At 42.9% G+C, this 18,625-nt stretch overlaps 3 protein-coding genes across 3 annotated transcripts in view; 1 reads left to right on the top strand and 2 right to left on the bottom strand.

The window, feature by feature from the left end:
- Nucleotides 1–77: 77 nt before the first annotated feature.
- Nucleotides 78–3,640, bottom strand: LOC146972826 (lymphocyte antigen 75-like). The gene is made up of 5 exons (XM_085803267.1): nucleotides 3,604–3,640; nucleotides 1,161–1,514; nucleotides 729–1,052; nucleotides 555–652; nucleotides 78–239 (listed from the first exon to the last, which is right to left on the bottom strand). The coding sequence occupies exons 1-5, from the start codon at nucleotides 3,638–3,640 to the stop codon at nucleotides 78–80; spliced, it is 975 nt and encodes a 324-aa protein (XP_085659393.1).
- A 7,377-nt stretch (nucleotides 3,641–11,017) lies between these two features.
- The window catches only part of LOC146972824 (ras-related and estrogen-regulated growth inhibitor-like protein A), a 36,395-nt gene continuing 28,787 nt past the window's right edge, over nucleotides 11,018–18,625 (top strand). The window contains exons 1-2 of the mRNA XM_085803459.1: nucleotides 11,018–11,124; nucleotides 11,789–11,842. Of these exons, the coding sequence (XP_085659585.1) occupies nucleotides 11,019–11,124; nucleotides 11,789–11,842 (160 nt within the window). The 5' untranslated portion in view covers nucleotide 11,018. The remainder of the gene's footprint in view (nucleotides 11,125–11,788; nucleotides 11,843–18,625) is intronic.
- LOC146972825 (uncharacterized) lies at nucleotides 12,077–14,595 on the bottom strand (the record flags this gene model as incomplete). Its single annotated transcript, XM_085802154.1, has 4 exons — nucleotides 12,077–12,385; nucleotides 13,639–13,788; nucleotides 14,076–14,173; nucleotides 14,250–14,595. Coding segments are annotated over 4 exons (903 nt in total), but the record flags the coding sequence as incomplete, so codon positions are not given.

Below are 18,625 nucleotides of genomic sequence, written 5' to 3'. Positions count from 1 at the left end.
GAAAACTAAAATCTTTAGTCAAACTTATCAGCAGGAAAATCAAACCATAGATGGGTCAGCTAATGAAAACCAGTGAACTAAAGATCCTCTCTGGCGTCACAGGCGTCTTCATCCTCACAGTAACCTCTGACCTCCTCCTCCTCCTCCTCCTCTCTGTGGAACACCTCCCCGTCCGGCTGCTTCTTCCACCAGAGCTTCACCTCCTCCTTCACCCCCTGGTCCTCCAGCTTCTGCTGCATCTGAAACACAGAGGGACACCAGCTCATTACCAATCACTCTGATTGATTATTGACAGCAAATGATTAAGAAGAAGTTTTGAAATGAGCGGAATTTCAAAGTGGTTCCTCGACGGACTGGACAACTGAGACCAGGAAGACGGGATCTGGAACCACAGGCTTTTACTGGGGGTTCACAAAGTGAACTCCTTTCCCAGAGGACAAAGTCTGCAGGACTCGGACCCTGGTGGACCCTGAGGTCCAGATCTCCTACTCCCTGGTCCTGCTTTGTGACAGAGTCTTGACCTTCTACCCCAGACGCCCCCCTCCTCCTCTGACCTGCTGCAGGATGGACTGCTGCACCTTCGGGTCTCTCAGGTCTGCAGATCCTCCGTTCACCCGAACCTTCACTGACCTCAGCACAGACTGTCGCACATCTGCAGAGGACACAGACCCTGGTGAGACAGGTGAGACAGGTGAGTCTGGAGGCCACAGCACTGATGGAGGACTCACCATGATGGCAGATGAAGTGATTGGTTATGGTGCATGATTTACTGCCCCAATGAGTTGATAATATCGTCCCACAGCGGTCTTGTCCACCCGGCCCCCCTGTCACCCAGTTCCTGAAGGGACTGTTGCTCCCGTCCGACCAGGTCCAGGCGTATCTTTGCAGACCTATCCAGGCCATGCTGGTGTTTGAGTCCAGTAGACCAGAGATCTCATCAGTGTCCTCCTGACTCTTAATGGTGCTCAGGTCTGTGTACATGTGGCGGCAGTAACTCTGAGCATCGTAGAAGTTCATAGGCTGAAGGTGCAGGATGTGACGGTTCACTGCAGCTGAGAGGGAGAAGGACACGTCACTGTTACTCTATCAAACAGGTGAGCTGTGACTCTTTTCCTCTGTAATAACCAGGTGACCAGACCTCAGGTCTGTTAGAAACTCACCGGTGTAGCAGGAGAAGGAATGCAGAGTATTACAGTCCTCCAAAGACCAGGTTCCAGTCTGGGACATGCTGACACAGTTCCCTGTGTCTGAGCTTTGGTACCATCCAGAGTCCACCACGGCCTCCTGTCCACTACCAGACCATTTCCAGGGGACTTGATGGAGTCCCATCCAGTAGGTCCCATCACTAACCTTCTGACTGAGCTCAGCGTTGCTGGCTAAGTCCTCGATGGTGGCGAGGTCAGTGTAGTGTTTTCTGCAGTAAGCCTGAGCTTTGGGCCACGTGGCATGGAAATAGACGAAAGGAAACTCTCTCTTGATAAATTCAGGCAGTGGACGACATAACGACACAAAACCTGAGAGAACACACAGAGGGGCTGAGCATCAAGACCAGACTGTGGAGCAATGAGTTCTGGGTAAAGAAACACCTGTAAACATGTAGGTCAATTTACAACTGCAGTTGTCTGGCATGATATTAAAAGGACCTCAGGACATTTAAATACGTAAAACAAGGATTCAAACATCCATAAAAAAGTACTAAATAAAAGACATCCATACAACACTAGAAACAATATCAAAAAATAGACACTGATACAAAACCAACATTCAGTGCAATATAATACAGTATGAGGTTATTGAACAAGCAGAAATCCGCGGGCGCAGGGCGTGCTTCGTGGGGCAAATTACTCATGTGAAATTACTTATTGAATTTAATTGTTCTGATTACATTTTTCACATGCTTTTTGTCAAATTGATTGTAGTCCAGACTCTGAGATACTTAAAGGGACATTTCAACATTTTGGCAAATTTGCCTGTAATCCTTACTGTTTTAGGAGTAGGTCATTACTTTTAATTGTCGGTGCAAGCTGTTTTTAGATCAGCGGGGCAGAGATGTGAACTCTGCACGGCGCGCAGTATTTCCAGCTTTCCCTCATCAAACTTATCAAATACAGACTGTGCAGAGTTTGTCCACCAGACAGGCTCGTTTAAAATCAATTAGGTGACTGAAACTCAACAAGTCATATTCACAGAGAATACTACTATAGTGTGGTATGATGACAAATATTTTCAAGGCCTTGTTGTAAAGTGACTCAGCTGATTTAAGTGTAGTCACACCCGTAAAAGACCAGTTTGTGAGACAGTACACTATGCGTGAGAGGATTACTGAAAATAAAAACATTCAAGCTGCTGTGTCCATCAGATTATTTCTAATTTTCTTACAGTAAAATTCTGCAGGTGAAACTTGGTGGATTTAGAGAGGATGCTCACATGTTTCTTCAATGTTAAGCAGTGATCAATAAATAATAAATAAATAAATTATTAATAAATAAGTAAAATAAAATTGGTCCGAGGACTGACCCCTGTGGAACCCCGACACAGCTGGCTGATTTAACACCATCAACAGTCACATATTGTTTCCTCTCGGATAAGTATGAGACAAACCAGACTTTTAGCCTTTTCTAATAAAATACATAGTATGTCAGTCTCAGTTGAGTGATGGGGGCGGAACCGGAATTGCATGGGGTGTAAAGGAGTATGACCCAGGTTGAGATGTTCCATTAGTTGCTTGTTAACCAATTTCTTGGCTACGTTGGATTATTATCGGGATATTATTGGCCGATAGTTCAGTGCATCCATTTTTTTCCCGGATTTAAATATTGGGGACACTGATGGGACATATGCATGTTTAAAGGAGAGGTTACTGTAAGATGGGTGATGGGGCGAACCAGGGAATCTTTATGTTGTTTTATAAACGTAGTGCTAAGCCCAAAAGCATCTTTTGCCTTACTGCTTTTGAAACCAGAGATCAGACACATGATCTCCTTACATTACGAGGTGATATTACATTATTAACTTTTCTTACATTTAAGTTATTACAGCTGTTATTACATTGTAAGTTGCTACAAACCCTGAAGGGTTGGACACCTGTAAACACCTATTTAAAGTAGCACTGTCGCAAATACAGCAGTAATAGCAATAGAAAAGACTGAAATATGCAAATAATAGGTCCAGGGGAGCCATAACTATCTGTACACAAAATATAGCCAACGGTGTCATGCCTGTGGAGCAAATGCAGAATTCCTTTTTGTTATGAGACAAGCCGGCCTGGCACTCAGCCCCACCTCCTGAACGGCTCGCTGTGTAAAGAGGACGATTAGTGTCTGAACAAAGTATTGGAATTTGCGATAGATCCACAGATCCACCGGAGCTCCATCTCTCTGCAACAGCCGCCGCAGTTTTCACTGTTAAAAGGGTTTTCTATGGAGTTTTTCCTCCGTGGATGTGAGGGTCTAAGGACAGAGGATGTTGTTATGATGCTATGTGAAGCCCTTTGAGACAAACTGGTGGTAAAAACTATAAAATTGCCTTGCCTTGCCTGTAGACACCCGTTGACAACTAGAAACACCTGTAGGCACCTTTATGAAGCTGATGTAAAACACAAACCTGACAGCAGCAGGAGGACGAGTCCTGTCCTCTCCATGATTGAAGCTGTCAAACAGAGACATCACAGAACCAAAGTGTCACAATGATGTAAAAATAAAAGCAGACTTTACAGGAACGACAATATACCTTCAAAATAAAAGACCTTTAACTCACCACACAATACGACAGACGAGCCTGAAAAGAAGGAAAAATTAAAGACATGAGAAGACAGAAGCAGCTGCATCAGATTAACACTATGACAATGATAACAATGACACCTGAGCTACAGGTGTGTTATAGAGGTCATCAGACGCAGTAACTAGATAACGAGATAAACTTAAAGGACAATTCCGGGCAAATTCACCTTGGGGCTGTATGTTCCTAACATTTTAGGTCTAAAAGAAGGAATCTAAAGATGTTCAGTTTAAAGTCTCCTGTTTTGTGGTAGTTGTGTCTGTCCCCGCATCGCCACGGCAACAATGAATGGGAGCGGATTGAAGTTCTGCTGCTTAGGCTGTTTCCATCCCTCAAAGCCACAGACAGCGTCAGATGGAGACTGAAACATGCACCAGAAGTTTATTTACTTGAAGCAAGTCAAGAGTTGATATTCCTGTGTTTATGACACAAACAGGAGCTTCCGACTGCACCTGAACACACCGAGCGACAACTTGGGTCTCAACTCCGCCAGACTTTGAATTAGATCTAGTTTTACAAACATGTCGGCTTGTTGAAGTAAATAAACTTCTGGGTGCATGTTTGAGTCTCCATCTGACGCTGTCTGTGGCTTTGAGGGATGGAAACAAACAGCCTAAGCAGCACAACTTCAATCCGCTCCCATTCATCGCTGCCGTGGCGATGCGGGGACAGACCATAACTACCGCAAAACAGGAGACATTAAATTGAAAATCTTCAGATTCCTTCTGTTAGACCTGAAATTTTAGGAACATACAGCCCCAAGTTGAATTTGCCCAGAATTGTCCTTTAAGTTGAGAAGTGTAACGTACCTCAGTCAGTCAGTCAGTCAGTCAGTGCTGAGCAGCCTGATCACCTGGTTGTCTTATATTGACTCACCTTACACACACACACACACACACACACACACACCCTGCTCCACTGAGAACATGACCGTTCCTTCATTAGAGCTCCTTTGGTTAAGAAGAAGATGATGATATAATGATCATGATGAATTTGACTAACAACAATGATCAATGATTCATTCAAATCTTCAGTCTGATGTGGGGGTTTGTGTGAGGTCACAGTGACCTCACACAAACCAGGTGAAGCTCTTCACACCTTCACCTGCACTGTGTTCTATATGTTCTATTCATCAAGAATCAATAAGCACATGTGTCACAACAGCAAATCAGAAAATACAACAGCAAAAGAGAAAACACAACACAAAAAGACAAAACACAACGGCAAATCAGAAAACACAACGACAAATCACTAAACACAACAACAAATTACTGAACACAAATACAAGGCAAGGCAATTGTATTTGTATAGCCCGTTTTTACAAACAGTTTGTCTCAAAGGGCTTTACATGGCATCGTAATGACATCCTCTGTCCTTAGACCCTCACATCGACTGCAAATCACAACACAATTTGTCGTTATGTTTTCTCTTTTGTTGTTGTGTTTTCTGATGTTTTGAAAGGGGGCAGAAGTGTATTACGTTAACTCTGTGTCGGGTTTTCTGTCCGGTGCGATCTGCTCTGTTGAGCTTGGGCGCATAACGTCTGTCCGACTACCCATTTCTCCGACCATACATTTCTTTATTTTTGCGTCCATTAGTCCAACCTCCCATTTCTCCGACTTAAGTAGCCCCAACCCTTAACCTTACCCTAAACCTAACCTTAACACTGTAGAATGGGTAGTCGGAGAAATGAGCCGTCGGACTTTTGGGCAGTCGGACTGATGTATGCTCCCCGTTGAGCTTGACGCAGTTTAGCAATGGCTCCGTCAAAGATAGAACTGCTACGGATTGATAGCACCAGTGTTAGGGAAGTTACTCCAAAAAAGTAATTAGTTACTTTTTACTAGTTACTGCATTTGAAAAGTGGCTTCACTACTTATTACTTTACGTTCCCATTTCTACTAAAGGTTTGCATGTACAAAAACGTGTGCAAACTTGACTGCACGCGCAAAGCTGATCTACTAACCGGGCGCACCGAAGATTGCGTCTCTCAAACGGGCAAAATTGCACGTGCAATCCATTTAACGTTGATGCATATGCAAATATGGGCGTTTCTGCCATAACGTGCAAAATATTGGGAGGAGTAGATGCAAATAGATTTATTTAGTGCACGCAACGTGATTTACACTACACATCCTTTTTATAAGGACAATGGCAGAAAGGACTGAAGATTATAAAAGCAAAACCGCGGGGCAGCCGTTCCGCGGCGCTGACGGACCCGGTGGAAATCTAGGGTCAGTCAGTGCTGAGCAGCCTGATCACCTGGTTGTCTTATCTGCCCCCCCCCACACACACACACACACACACACACACACACTCTCACACGCCCCGCTTCACTGAGAACATGGCCGTTCCTTCATTAGAGCTCCTTTGGTTGAGAAGAAGAAGATGATGATGATAAATTTGACTAATGACAATGATCAATGATTCATTCAAATCTTCAAATCAGAGGTCACAGTGACCTCACACAAACCAGGTGAAGCCTGCATTGTGTTCTATATGTTCTATTTATCAATTTATCAATAAACACATGTATTTTTTTGTAGCTGATGAGTGACACTGTTTTCACTTCACACAGTCTTCATGTTGTTTTCTCTCATTAGAGTTAATTAATGAACAAGCTCCTATGACCTCAGAAAGATAAACAGTGACATCATCAGTTAGATTAAAGTGATTGTTTCAAACACTGAGTGAAAAGACAGAAATATACTCAAACTGGAACCTCATCAATAGCGACCCTAATCTAAGAGACGTGTTTCTTGTCCCCCCTAAGGTCAAGGAGAGCTCCCACATTGAGAGACAGTGGTGCCAGTGTAACGGAGGGTCCGGGTGCACTCACCCAACTGCCAAGTGGTCATTGACCTCTTGGCACAACGGTTTTCATCGTTGCCCGCCTTGTGGGACACTACGGTTCGATCCCCACCTCGGGCAGTCCCGAGTATCGAAACACAACGCAGAGGGCCAGATTGACATCGGCTACACCAAGTCATCTCTCTGTTAGTGACATGGCTCTATCAGGCATGAAAAGGCACCTATAAATGTGGCTCTTGTATTGTAGGTGTGTACAAACATAAAGGAATTTAAACAATTCAGTGACCTCAAAACCAACAAGATGTATGATAGCAGAACTTTTAATAATTGTAACACAACGTTTGTTGTATATCGTTTATCCTGGTTGCTACTACATAGGCCGGACAAAGAGACAACTAAACGACAGAGTCTCAGAGCACAAGTAAGGCTATGCTGACAGAAAAGCTGCTAGGAGTGCCTTGGACTTTTTCTTTTGTGCTTTGTGACTTCATGTCCCTAACCAGAGAGCACCTTCATTATATGCTGAAAAAAACTTCCTGAGCACCGTGGACCCTGTTGGGTTTATTCTCTGTAACACTCTGTAACAACCTTCTCAAGGATCTTGGAGATGTAGGGGAGGTTGGATATAGGCCTAAAGTTGGCTAATACATCTGGGTCAAGAGAAGGTTTTTTAAGTAAATGATTAATGACAGCCACCTTAAAGGCCTGTGGCACGTAACCTGTGACTAGGGAAAGATTGATCTGGTTCAGTATAGAAGTGTTAATTAAGGGGAAGACATCCTTAAGTAGTCTTGTCGGGGCTGGATCCAGCAGACATGTGGCTGACTTGGAAGAAGTAATTGCAGAAGTTAAGTCTGACAGGTACTGTAATCTGTGGTCCGTCACTGGTAATCCTTGTTGTAATATTCACACTCTTTTAGGAAATTGAGAAAACCACTGAGTCAGACATTGTTTTTGCATAGTTACCACTAGGTGGCATAAAGGGGTCTGAACGTGCGGGTCCACATGTCTGTCATGGTCTGTGTCTTTCGTTCCCTGTTGTGTTCCTGTTTTTATTTTGAAGTTCAGTGTCGTGTCTTCCTGTATGTTGTGTTAATTGCACCACCTGTGTCTTGTTCCCTTGTGTATTTATTTAACCTCTGTGTTTCCCAGTGTCCTTCCTCCATCAGGTCATCTGTAGTCCACGGCTGTGTTTTGTCCTGTGTTGCTGCCTGGTGTTCCTGTCTTCTTCTTCTTGTTGTCTGAGAGTTTAAATAAAGATCCTTTGAAAGAATGTGGTGTTATGTACCTTGGGAACTTGAATCAATATGTCCTGGTCAAAGACAGATATTTAATAAAAATATTACTGGTCACATGTAAAAAAAAAAAAACACTTACAAGATATTACACACCTTCCTAAACACAATGGTGAAGAAATGTATTGGTAATGATTTACTTCCCAGATTTTCATAGGTTTCCAATGGGGAATAATGTGGAAAAAGACCCCTAAAGACCCCTAAAGGTCAGCCACCAAAGTGGTTCCACATCTGAAATTAAACCTTGGGGTATGTAGATGAAATGCTGAAAGTTTCATGCTTTAGTCATTAAAACGCACAATTATTTTGCTTATCTGCCCCACTATATGTGTTGTTGTTCTACATGCACTTGCTCACACAGGCCCAAAATGTGTGGGCCCGTGTGAGCAAGTGCCCGTTTTTGTGTTTTTTGAATAAATAATGCTGTGCATAGAGATGTAAAACAAAAAAAAGGCAGTGGTGGAGGTGGAGAAACCTGTACGAGAGTTTCAAACAAATCTCAAAGTTTTGTTACCATGGTGATTTGATTAATGTCGGCAGAAAATTGATCCTGATGAGTCTCCACTCGTCCTCCAAACAAATCGGAGCTGACTGTGTCGCCTTACAGTCAAATCTCTGCTTCTCATTTACACACTGTGGCAGAACTGGGGCGACTGATTGATTGATTGATTGATTGATTGATTGATTGATTGATTGATTGATTGATTGATTGATTGATTGATTGATTGATTGATTGATTGATTGATTGATTGACCGATCGATTGATGCTGTTCATAAGAGAGATTGCTCTGTCATTGGGTACAATGTGACTGTCAGACACAGTTTGACCCCGCCCCCAATTCCCCTTTAACACCAGCAGTAATCACTATGTCTATAGTTTATGTCTATAGTTTAAATATCTATAATCTGTATAGTCCAAAGGGGTTCATTATGTCTGTGTTCTAATTTAACGTACAGTACGTTTTAATATACAAGACACAGATCACATCATCACATCATCATCAGGTGTCACTTCTGAAAAAGACGGAAGAATACTGTGGAAACATGTCAAGGTACTGCTAAACCTTCAATATTTTATGTCTATAGCTTATATATTTGTAATCTATACTGTATGTCTATAGTGTATATATCTATAGTCTATATGTTTATATTTTCTATGAGTCATAATCTATTATTTTATATCTATATGTCTATAGTTTATATATCTATATGTCTATAGTGTATATATTTATAATCTATATATCTATAGTTTATGTAAGGGATAATGTATAGTTCGGAGGTTGTTATGGAGAAATAAACCCCGACAGGTTGTATGGAACCCCGACACAAAGCGGAGGGGTTTCATACAACCTGTCGGGGTTTATTTCTCCATAACAACCGACCAACTATACATTATCCCGCTTAGAACACGGCCTACAACTAAATCATTCAATAATGTAACACAAAATAATGATAAAAAGAGATTTTATTCATGTAAAATTAGACCGTTGCTCGGGACGCCGCTCTGACCAGCGCAGCACAGAAAAGAGAAAGTATGCAGGATATTTACTTTATGTTTCATTTTTACCGTCATTAAACAGCTTCGGACTAATAGTGATGTTGATAAACGACTTGTAACCTGTTACAGGGAGAGTGGAGGACTAAGTTATTTCCACATCGTGGCTGAAAAGTAAACTTGCATCAGAACTTCTGACCGTGTCACAGCTCCTCTCCTCTCTATAGCTCCGCGACACAAACGCACCCCATAATCTCTTGTTTATGACAGATAGGACTACACAAAATACACGTAACGTGTATGGTAATCCATCGATCCACTGATTGATTATCAAAGGCTTCAAATGCACGAACGGGAGGAGGCTCAGCAAAACAGTGGAAGTGACCGGGCATGCAGAGTCGGCCGTTGCTATGGAGTCCCTAGCAACGGTCCGCTCAGCGGTGGTCTATCGAGAAATAAACACCGCAGAATATTGGTGATTGACCAATCAGAATCGAGTATTCAAGAGAGCCGTGTTCTAAATATCTATAGTCTATATGTTTATATTTTATATATCTACAATCTATGAGTCATAATCTATTATTTTTGTATCTATATGTCTATAGTTTATATATCCCCCTGCAATTATGTAAATATACTTATTTACATTTAACCAGGGGGAATGCACATGTAAATGTGGGGTGCGGGGTCTTATGTCTTATGTTTTTTTATATGTACTTATGTCTCTATGTAATTGAGGTGTATGAAATGTGGGAATGTATGTTAATGTATGTAAGTTGCACTTCTCGAGGCCGCTCTGTCTGAAATGGTGAAAACAATTTTCCTTGGAAAGGACAAATAAACTCATCTATCTATCATCTATCTTATTTTGTAATCTATCGGTCCTCTGTCTTTATGGACTTTTCATGTTAATTGTTGTCTTGTCTGGGGACTACGGATGTAATTTAGCAGCAGTGCTAAATCCAGTGTATTTACATGCACTCACTGTCCATTAATATGCACTGTCCCGACTAAATAAACAAATAAAGTAAATTAAGTAAGTAAAGACTGAGCTTCCAACTCTGAACCAGCAGGGGGCAGCACACACACACACACACACACACACAGAGACTGGTCTTGGACTCTTGGAAGGTACTGAGAGTTTCAAGGACCAAAGACCTGAGACAGCAACAGAGTTCTGGGTCAGACGTTCTTTTTCTTCTTCTACTTCCATTTCTCCTGTGCTTGGATGTAGGTATTATCTCATTTGTGAATGAATTCTTTGTAACAAGGGGTAGACAATATAAGTTCTCTTCTTTCTGCCCCCTTTCATTCAAGAGTTACAGTATTGTCATTGTTTTTTAGGAGTTTTATTTTATTTTTTGTTTTTATGCTCGATAAATGAATGAAATAAATAAATGAACTAAACTAAACCACAAGTTAACCTGGGTCTGGATCAGGACCAGCACCTGGACCTGGACTTTGACCTGGTTCTGGACTTGACAGCCACCAATCAGAGAGAGGAGGGTAAAAACAGCCTGGACCAACCACAGGCTGAGGGGCGTGTCTGACAGGCCCCGCCCCCCCGCCCGGTATAAAGGCCGGAGCAGCAGCGGTGGGAGCCTCAGACCCAGCAGAGGTGAAAGGTCGACGACGTCCTGATGGTGGTGGAGCAGAGCAGCCGGGGGGAGGGGGCCATGGAGGGAAACCAGCAGAAAGAAGAGGCCAACATCCTGCTGCTGGGGGCGCACAGCGTCGGCAAGTCCGGTAAGACCACCGAGGGTCTGGGTCTGAGTCTGGGTCTGGGTCTGGGTCTGGGTCTGGGTCTGGGTCTGCTGCAAAAACTCAAAATCCTACCAAGAATATTTGTCTTATTTCTAGTCAAAACAAATGTCATTATACTCAAAATACGAGTCATCACGTTAAAAGCAGCTTGTTTTTTTGGCACTTTTTTACTTCTTTCAATCATATTTTTTTTTACTTGAAATAAGTAGAAAAATCTGACAGTGGATCAAGTTTTTCTTTCTTATTACAAGCACAAAAAACTTCTTTCACTGGCAGATTTTTCTACTTATTTCAAGAGAAAATTTGTTTGAAAATGATCTAAAACAAGTAAATTTTTAGGTAATGAGTCTTATTTTAAGTGGAAAGAGATTAGTTTTGACTAGAAATGAGACATTTGGACAAGAAATAAGACAAATATTCTTGGAAAGATGTTGAGTTTTTACAGTGTTCTATGAGTATCAGTCAGGGTCTTACACAGAAGAATTCAGTCATACAAAGATTAGACTACTGGGGTTTTTTATGGGACCTTTCTCCCCTATACAACGGCCCTGGTCCTGGCAACAAGTTACAGCTTATCTAGGTTTACAACAACAGGCCCCAGATGTTGTGTTGTTGTTGTGTACTAACAGTGAGTCTCTCTGTGCAGCTCTCACCGTCAGGTTTCTGACCAGGAGATTCATCGGCGAGTACGGAGACATCGGTGAGAGAATCCTGCTCTGTAATTGGTTACAGCCGTCAGTGCCTCAGGCTGTGGTTGGTTGTTGTCGACCTGGACTGTGCCGTCTTTATTACACTCTGTAGTGCCTTCCTCTCGGCTTATCTTATGGAGCTGCCAGATGGAGGCTGCAAGCATCTCCTGTGCTCTTTTGAGTAGGTTGATGGCTTTGGCAGCTGATGAGAGTGACTTAAGGCCGTCATCAATGTAGAAATTTCACTATACAAAGTGTTTGGCATCCATGCCGTATTCACTTGCTCCATGTTGTGCCACGTGAATATCATAGATGTCTACCACGGGAGATGGGCTGTTGCTGAATACATGGACTTTCATCCTGTACTCAACAGTCTCATTGCTGGGCTTATTGTCCTTGAACCAAAGGAACTGAAGGAAGCCTCGGTTGTCTCCTCGGACAGTGAAACTGTGAAACAGCTGTTCTATGGCAACCATGTTGGAGACCCATTCTGTGGGTTCATCCACGGGTTCAATCGCTCCTAGGTCCTGCATCCTCTGGAGCTCCAGTTTCACCTACTCCTGCATCGTCACCAGAATGCAACATTGGAGGTTGACAACTGGTGTCACTGTTGGGTCTAGTTTTATTAAAGGGACAACGAGGAGTTTTGGAAAAGCAAAGCATTTTCACACTACATTTATGAGCCTCCGCACCGTACATTTCTTTGACCGGCGCAAGACAGACTCATGTTTTCATTCATCAAGAATTAAAGTCAGAGGTTGGAAGACGATCACATACCGTCGTAGTTCCCACCATAAACGGAGGTTCGGCGGTGTTATTCTCATGATTCACCACGAAACCGAAAGTAAAGAAACGCTGGTCGGCTCGCCCAGCATTTCCACCACCACTAATAATAACAAAATAACCATAGAAACAAAACCATACATTTATCGAAAATGGGCCCATTAACAAGTGGTAACGTAGATTCATCCACATTAACGTGAGACTTTTTTATAACCAAATAGAAACTCCTCGTTGTCCCTTTAAATAAGTGACAGTTAATTCACCAGGTTTGTCAGAATTTTGCTCACTGAGCTCGCATTGTAGAGCCACTGTGCCAGTTAATTCAATTACAGCTCCACCAAAAGCAACAACCTTTTTGCTTGACTTACATATGTGTTCACCTTGCCTAACATCTTTGTATGTGTTCAAGGAGATCACATTGCATATGCCCACTTTTGTTTTCCCTTGTAACAGTCCCCAGTTTCTACAAACTTTATGTCACTGTCCTCCTGTATTGAAAAGTCTTCAGTGGTAAAAGTGTCACCATCTGAATCTGTGTCAGCTGACAACACATTCACTTGTTTGACTTGCCTATTTTTTCAGATCTGTGCAGCAGATTGTGACAGAGAGCAACCAAACAGTGTAATCACAATTATACTGTCTGCATGTAATATTCATAGAGCCCTGGTCAGAGCCTGGACATCATCTATATCAGGATCTATTTGACAACACAAACAAATATCTGATTTTAACTGTTACATGTTCATTTAAATGTTGGAACCAGTCAGAGTGTGTAAGTGTCAATCTCTTTAATTACATACATAAACGTTAAAGAGTGGCTGAAGACAGAAACATCATCTCAACAACAGAAACATACAGAAATAATAAATAAACCCTAATGTCTAAATATATATGATGGATCAATCTGTAGAGAGGAAAACTAAGATCCAACGAGTCAAGTCACAAATCTTTAGTCAAACTTATCAGCAGGAAAATCAAACCATAGATTGATCAGCTAATGAAAACCAGTGAACTAAAGATCAACTCTGGCGTCACAGGCGTCTTCATCCTCACAGTAACCTCTGACCTCCTCCTCCTCCTCCTCCTCTCTGTGGAACACCTCCCCGTCCGGCTGCTTCTTCCACCAGAGCTTCAGATCCTCCTTCACCCCCTGGTCCTCCAGCTTCTGCTGCACCTGAAACACAGAGGGACACCAGCTCATTACCAATCAATCTGATTGATTATTGACAGCAAATGATTAGGAAGAAGTTTTGAAATGAGCTGAATTTCAAAGTGGTTCCTCCACAGACTGGACAACTGAGACCAGGAAGACGGGATCTGGAACCACAGGCTTTTCCCTGAGGACAAAGTCTGCAGGACTCGGACCTTGGTGGACCCTGAGGTCCAGATCTCCTACTCCCTGGTCCTGCTTCGTCACAGACTCTTGCCCTTCTACCCCAGACGCCCCCCTCCTCCTCTGACCTGCTGCAGGATGGACTGCTGCACCTTCGGGTCTCTCAGGTCTGCAGATCCTCCGTTCACCCGAACCTTCACTGACCTCAGAACAGACTGTCGCACATCTGCAGAGGACACAGACCCTGGTGAGACAGGTGAGACAGGTGAGTCTGGAGGCCACAGCACTGATGGAGGACTCACCATGATGGCAGATTAAGTAACGGGTGTTGGTGCATGGTTCACTGCCCCACCGAGTTGATAATATCGTCCCACAGCGGTCTTGTCCACCCGGCCCCCCTGTCATCCAGTTCCTGAAGGGACTGTTGCTCCCGTCCGACCAGGTCCAGGCGTATCTTTGCAGACCTATCCAGGCCATGCTGGTGTTTGAGTCCAGCAGACCAGAGATCTCATCAGTGTCCTCCTGACTCTTAATGGTGCTCAGGTCTGTGTACTTGTAGCGGCAGTGACTCTGAGCATCGTAGAAGTTCATAGGCTGAAGGTGCAGGATGTGACGGTTCACTGCAGCTGAGAGGGAGAAGGACACATCAGTGTCACTCTATCAAACAGGTGAGCTGTGACTCTTTTCCTCTGTAATAACCAGGTGACCAGACCTCAGGTCTGTTAGAAACTCACCGGTGTAGCAGGAGAAGGAATGCAGAGTATTACAGTCCTGCAAAGACCAGGTTCCAGTCTGGGACATGCTGACACAGTTCCCTGTGTCTGAGCTTTGGTACCATCCAGAGTCCACCACGGCCTCCTGTCCACTACCAGACCATTTCCAGGGGACTTGATGGAGTCCGGTCCAGTAGATATCTCCTCTGACCTTCTGACTGACCTCAGCGTTGCTGGCTAAGTCCTCGATGGTGGCGAGGTCAGTGTAGTGTTGTCTGCAGTAAGCCTGAGCATCGGTCCACGTGGCTCCGAAACGGACAAAAGTAAACTCTCTCCTGATGATAAATTCAGGCAGTGGACGAGACAACGACACAAAACCTGAGAGAACACACAGAGGGGCTGAGCATCAAGACCAGACTGTGGAGCAATGAATTCTGGGTAAAGAAACACCTGTAAACATGTGTGGCAAGGTGAAGAGGGCCCGGGCGTGGGTTGAACCCACACCTCCCGGGTAAGAGTCATGCGCGCTTGCCAGTCACCCAAAGGGACATCAACTTCAAACAACTTTATTAATCCCTCCAGGGGCAATTGATTTCAGCAGCCTGCACAGTCCACAGAAAACACAGTACGAGTACACACAATAAATACATATAACAGATAAGGTAAATAAATAGAATAGGATGCCAAGGGTACAGTGTAGTCAAAGATCCGTTGAATGAGTGAATAAGTACTTAAGTTGCACATGTTTGACCAATAAAATGTGCATGGCAAGAAGGATAAAATCATTACAAAGAATTTAAGAGGCGAATAGCAGAGGGGACAAAAGACTTCCAAAAACGGTTTGTCTTGCAGACAGGTGAAACATAGCGACGTCCTGAGGGCAACAGAGAGAATTCACTTGACAGCACGTGACCAGGAGAAGACAAGATATTATTTAGTAGTAAGTAAGTTTGTTCGTCACAAAAACTGTTCAGGTCCCTAAGTTTCATTCCTGTGATCTTGGAACAGGTTTTTATAATGCTATACAAGCTGTTTTTATCTTTCACTGTGAGGCTGGGAAACCAGCAGATAAAGGAAAAACACAGGAGACTTTCGATAAAAGACTGGTAAAAACGACACAGGATAACAGGGCTGACAGAAAAAGAGTTCAATTTGCGGAGAAGATGAATTCTCTGTTGCCCTCGCTTTACAATGTCCGCAGTGTTCACATCAAATTTTAACTTCTCATCAAGAAAGGTACCTAAATATTTATATAAGGGAACTCTTTCCACACTTTTACCATGGATGGTGCTATCTGCAACTGGGATTTTGTTGTGTCTAAAATCAATTAAAAGCTCCTTCGTTTTGGACACATTTAAGTCTAAGTAGTTGTTGTCACACCATGAAACAAAGTCAACAAGAGCCTCCCCGTGTCCTGCTTCAGATCCCTGAAGAAGAGACAGCAGTGCAGTGTCGTCAGAGAATTTGACTAGGTAGCTGCCTTGCCTAATGCTCCTGCATTCATCTGTATATAAAATAAAAAGTAGGGGGGAAAGGACACACCCTTGTGGTGAACCGGTGGACAAAGATAAGGAGTCTGAAACACAACCATTTACATAAACCCTCTGCTTTCTGTTGGTTAAAAAATCTGACAACCATAAGACAATCTGGTGGGGCAAATTAAAATCACTTATTAGCCTCTTGAGTAAAAGATGCGGCTGCATCAAATTAAAAGCTGAAGAGAAGTCAGCAAATAAGAGCCGAGCATGGGCTTGGGGTTTTTCCAGGTGTTTGTAGAGGCAGTTAAGGATAAAAAGCTTGGCGTCCTCCACGCCTTTCCCTGCCTGATAAGCAAACTGGAGTGGGTCAATGCTCCCCTCCATATGTGACATAATCATGTTCTTCATAATTTTCTCAAAGACTTTCATACACAGTGATGTAACTGCTACTGGTCTAAAATCATTGAATTGTTTGGGGGATGAGTTTTTTGGAACAGGGATTATGGTTGAGGATTTCCATTAATCAGGTACTTGACTGCAATTAAGTGACATCTGAAAAATGTGGTGGAGAACACTGCTAAGTTGGTCAGCACAATACTTTAATGTGCGTCCACAAATTTCATCTGGGCCACAGGCCTTTCTTACATTGACCTTCTTCAGGAGGTTGTTTACACACTCCTCACTGATGACCATATCACAGTCAGTGACAACAGAAATACATTGAAAAGAAAGTTTGTCTGAGAGGTCATGGTTTTCGAACCGGGAGTAAAAAAGATTAAAAGCATTGGGCAGAACTTCATCAGGGACATCCCCTTGGCCAAGTAGCCAGGGCACATGATCAATTGGAGGCATAGTGACAGGACCCTCAACTGTCACATCTCTCCCCCTCTTTTCACAAGCATGACCTCGTGCTTCCGTGCAGGCTGCCACACATTAGGAATCCATGGACCCACCACTAGTGGGGTGGAGGTGCCTCCAATTGATCATGTGCCCTGGCTACTTGGCCAAGGGGATGTCCCTTTGGGGGACCCGGGAGGTGTGGGTTCAATCCCCGCCCGGGCCCTCTTCACCTTGCCACACATGTAAGGCCAATTTACAACTGCAGTCGTCTGGCATGATGTTAAAAGGACCTCAGGACATTTAAATACGTAAAACAAGGATTCAAACATCCATAAAAAAAGTACTAAATGTAAGACATCCATACAACACTAGAAACAATATAAAATTATAGCTGCTGCGCAGCGATGGGTCGGGTCCGGGCTACTTTTGGGCAAATTTAGGCAATTCTGAGCAACAAACAGGAGAATACCAAGACAAGACAGTTGACCTTATTCAATTTGCATCAGTTGAGGATTGAACCCACAACCTTGGGAACCAAAGACCTGTGTCTATCGCACTGAGCTAATTGACAAGTGGCAATTCAACAGTGGCTTCACAAATTGAGTAAGCCATTCACTGTCGTGTAGGCAGATTTGAAACCTCAGTAAAAAGAAAAATCAGTTTTTGAGGTAAAATTCTGATATGTATTTGTCAAACATCTACTATGAGTCTAAGATGTTAGGAGCCTTCGCACATGGTCCAGTCCAAGCTATTTGGATTTTTGAAATTAGAAGCTTGCTGTGATGCCACCATTAGGACTATTGTCTTGTGTTTCGTGTTGAGGACAACTGACATTTTGATCTGTCATCATCATCATCATCACCCTTGCTGGGTCTCGAACTCACAATCTCTGACGCCAAGAACCAGCTCCTAACTCGCTGAGCTAATTGGCTGGTGGTGAGACCTGCTGTGTAGCTTCATTTATCCACTCAGGTGAGCCAGTGCCCGGGCAGCTGTTGTGATGAAATGGTCAAAATTTCAGAAATTCAGTCATCTAAACAAAAATCTGATAATACATAAATTGCATCTTGACAGCATGAAAATGTTGGTGATTTGTTTTTAATGATAAGTGTTTTGCTTCATAAGAGAAAATCTGATGTTTAAAAATTCCACACTCACATTGACTGCAGTTGTTCCCATGAGAGCAGAATTCAAAATGTTCTCAAAAATTCAGTTTTTGAATTAAAATTCTGATATTTGCTAAACTTCATCAACCATGACTCCAGAATATTGTCTTTTTTTTCAGGAAGTTTGAAAATGTATTTATCAAGAATTTGATGGTATATGTTTACAGTACTGTTTACAGTCAAACGTTTTCATGCACTGTAGGCTCAGTTTTTACTTAATCAAAAATCCGAGAAACAAGTTTTGTGGAGGACAGTCTGGAGATGCTCTGTAGCAAGTTTGGTGTCAATTGAGCAAAAATTGTGGGAGGAGATACATTTTAAAAGTTTTACAGTTATTGAAAAAAACAGAGTGATGGACTTCATAATTTGTAATGAGTTTAAGTGGACAAAAGTTTCAGCAGTATTGAGGCTACATTGTGGTGAAGTTTCAAAACTGTAGCATCTACCGTTGGTTTGGTAGGAATTTTTAAAGTTTTTAAAT

Source organism: Trachurus japonicus, chromosome 16 (genome assembly GCF_045865225.1).
Source record: "Trachurus japonicus isolate A0001 chromosome 16, Traja_1.0".
Taxonomy (NCBI): Eukaryota; Metazoa; Chordata; class Actinopteri; order Carangiformes; family Carangidae; genus Trachurus; species Trachurus japonicus.
The sequence above is the reverse complement of the archived record's forward strand: the minus strand, read 5'-3'. Positions and strand labels throughout refer to the sequence as shown.

What these genes read in the sequence shown, in the direction of transcription:
- LOC146972826 (XM_085803267.1), bottom strand. Translation starts at nt 3,640, where the DNA reads ATGGAGAGGACAGGACTCGTCCTCCTGCTGCTGTCAG. An exon ending in CGTCCTCCTGCTGCTGTCAG is followed by an intron (nt 1,515 to 3,603) that starts GTTTGTGTTTTA and finishes GTGTTCTCTCAG; the next exon opens with GTTTTGTGTCGTTATGTCGT. An exon ending in TTCCTTCTCCTGCTACACCG is followed by an intron (nt 1,053 to 1,160) that starts GTGAGTTTCTAA and finishes TCTCCCTCTCAG; the next exon opens with CTGCAGTGAACCGTCACATC.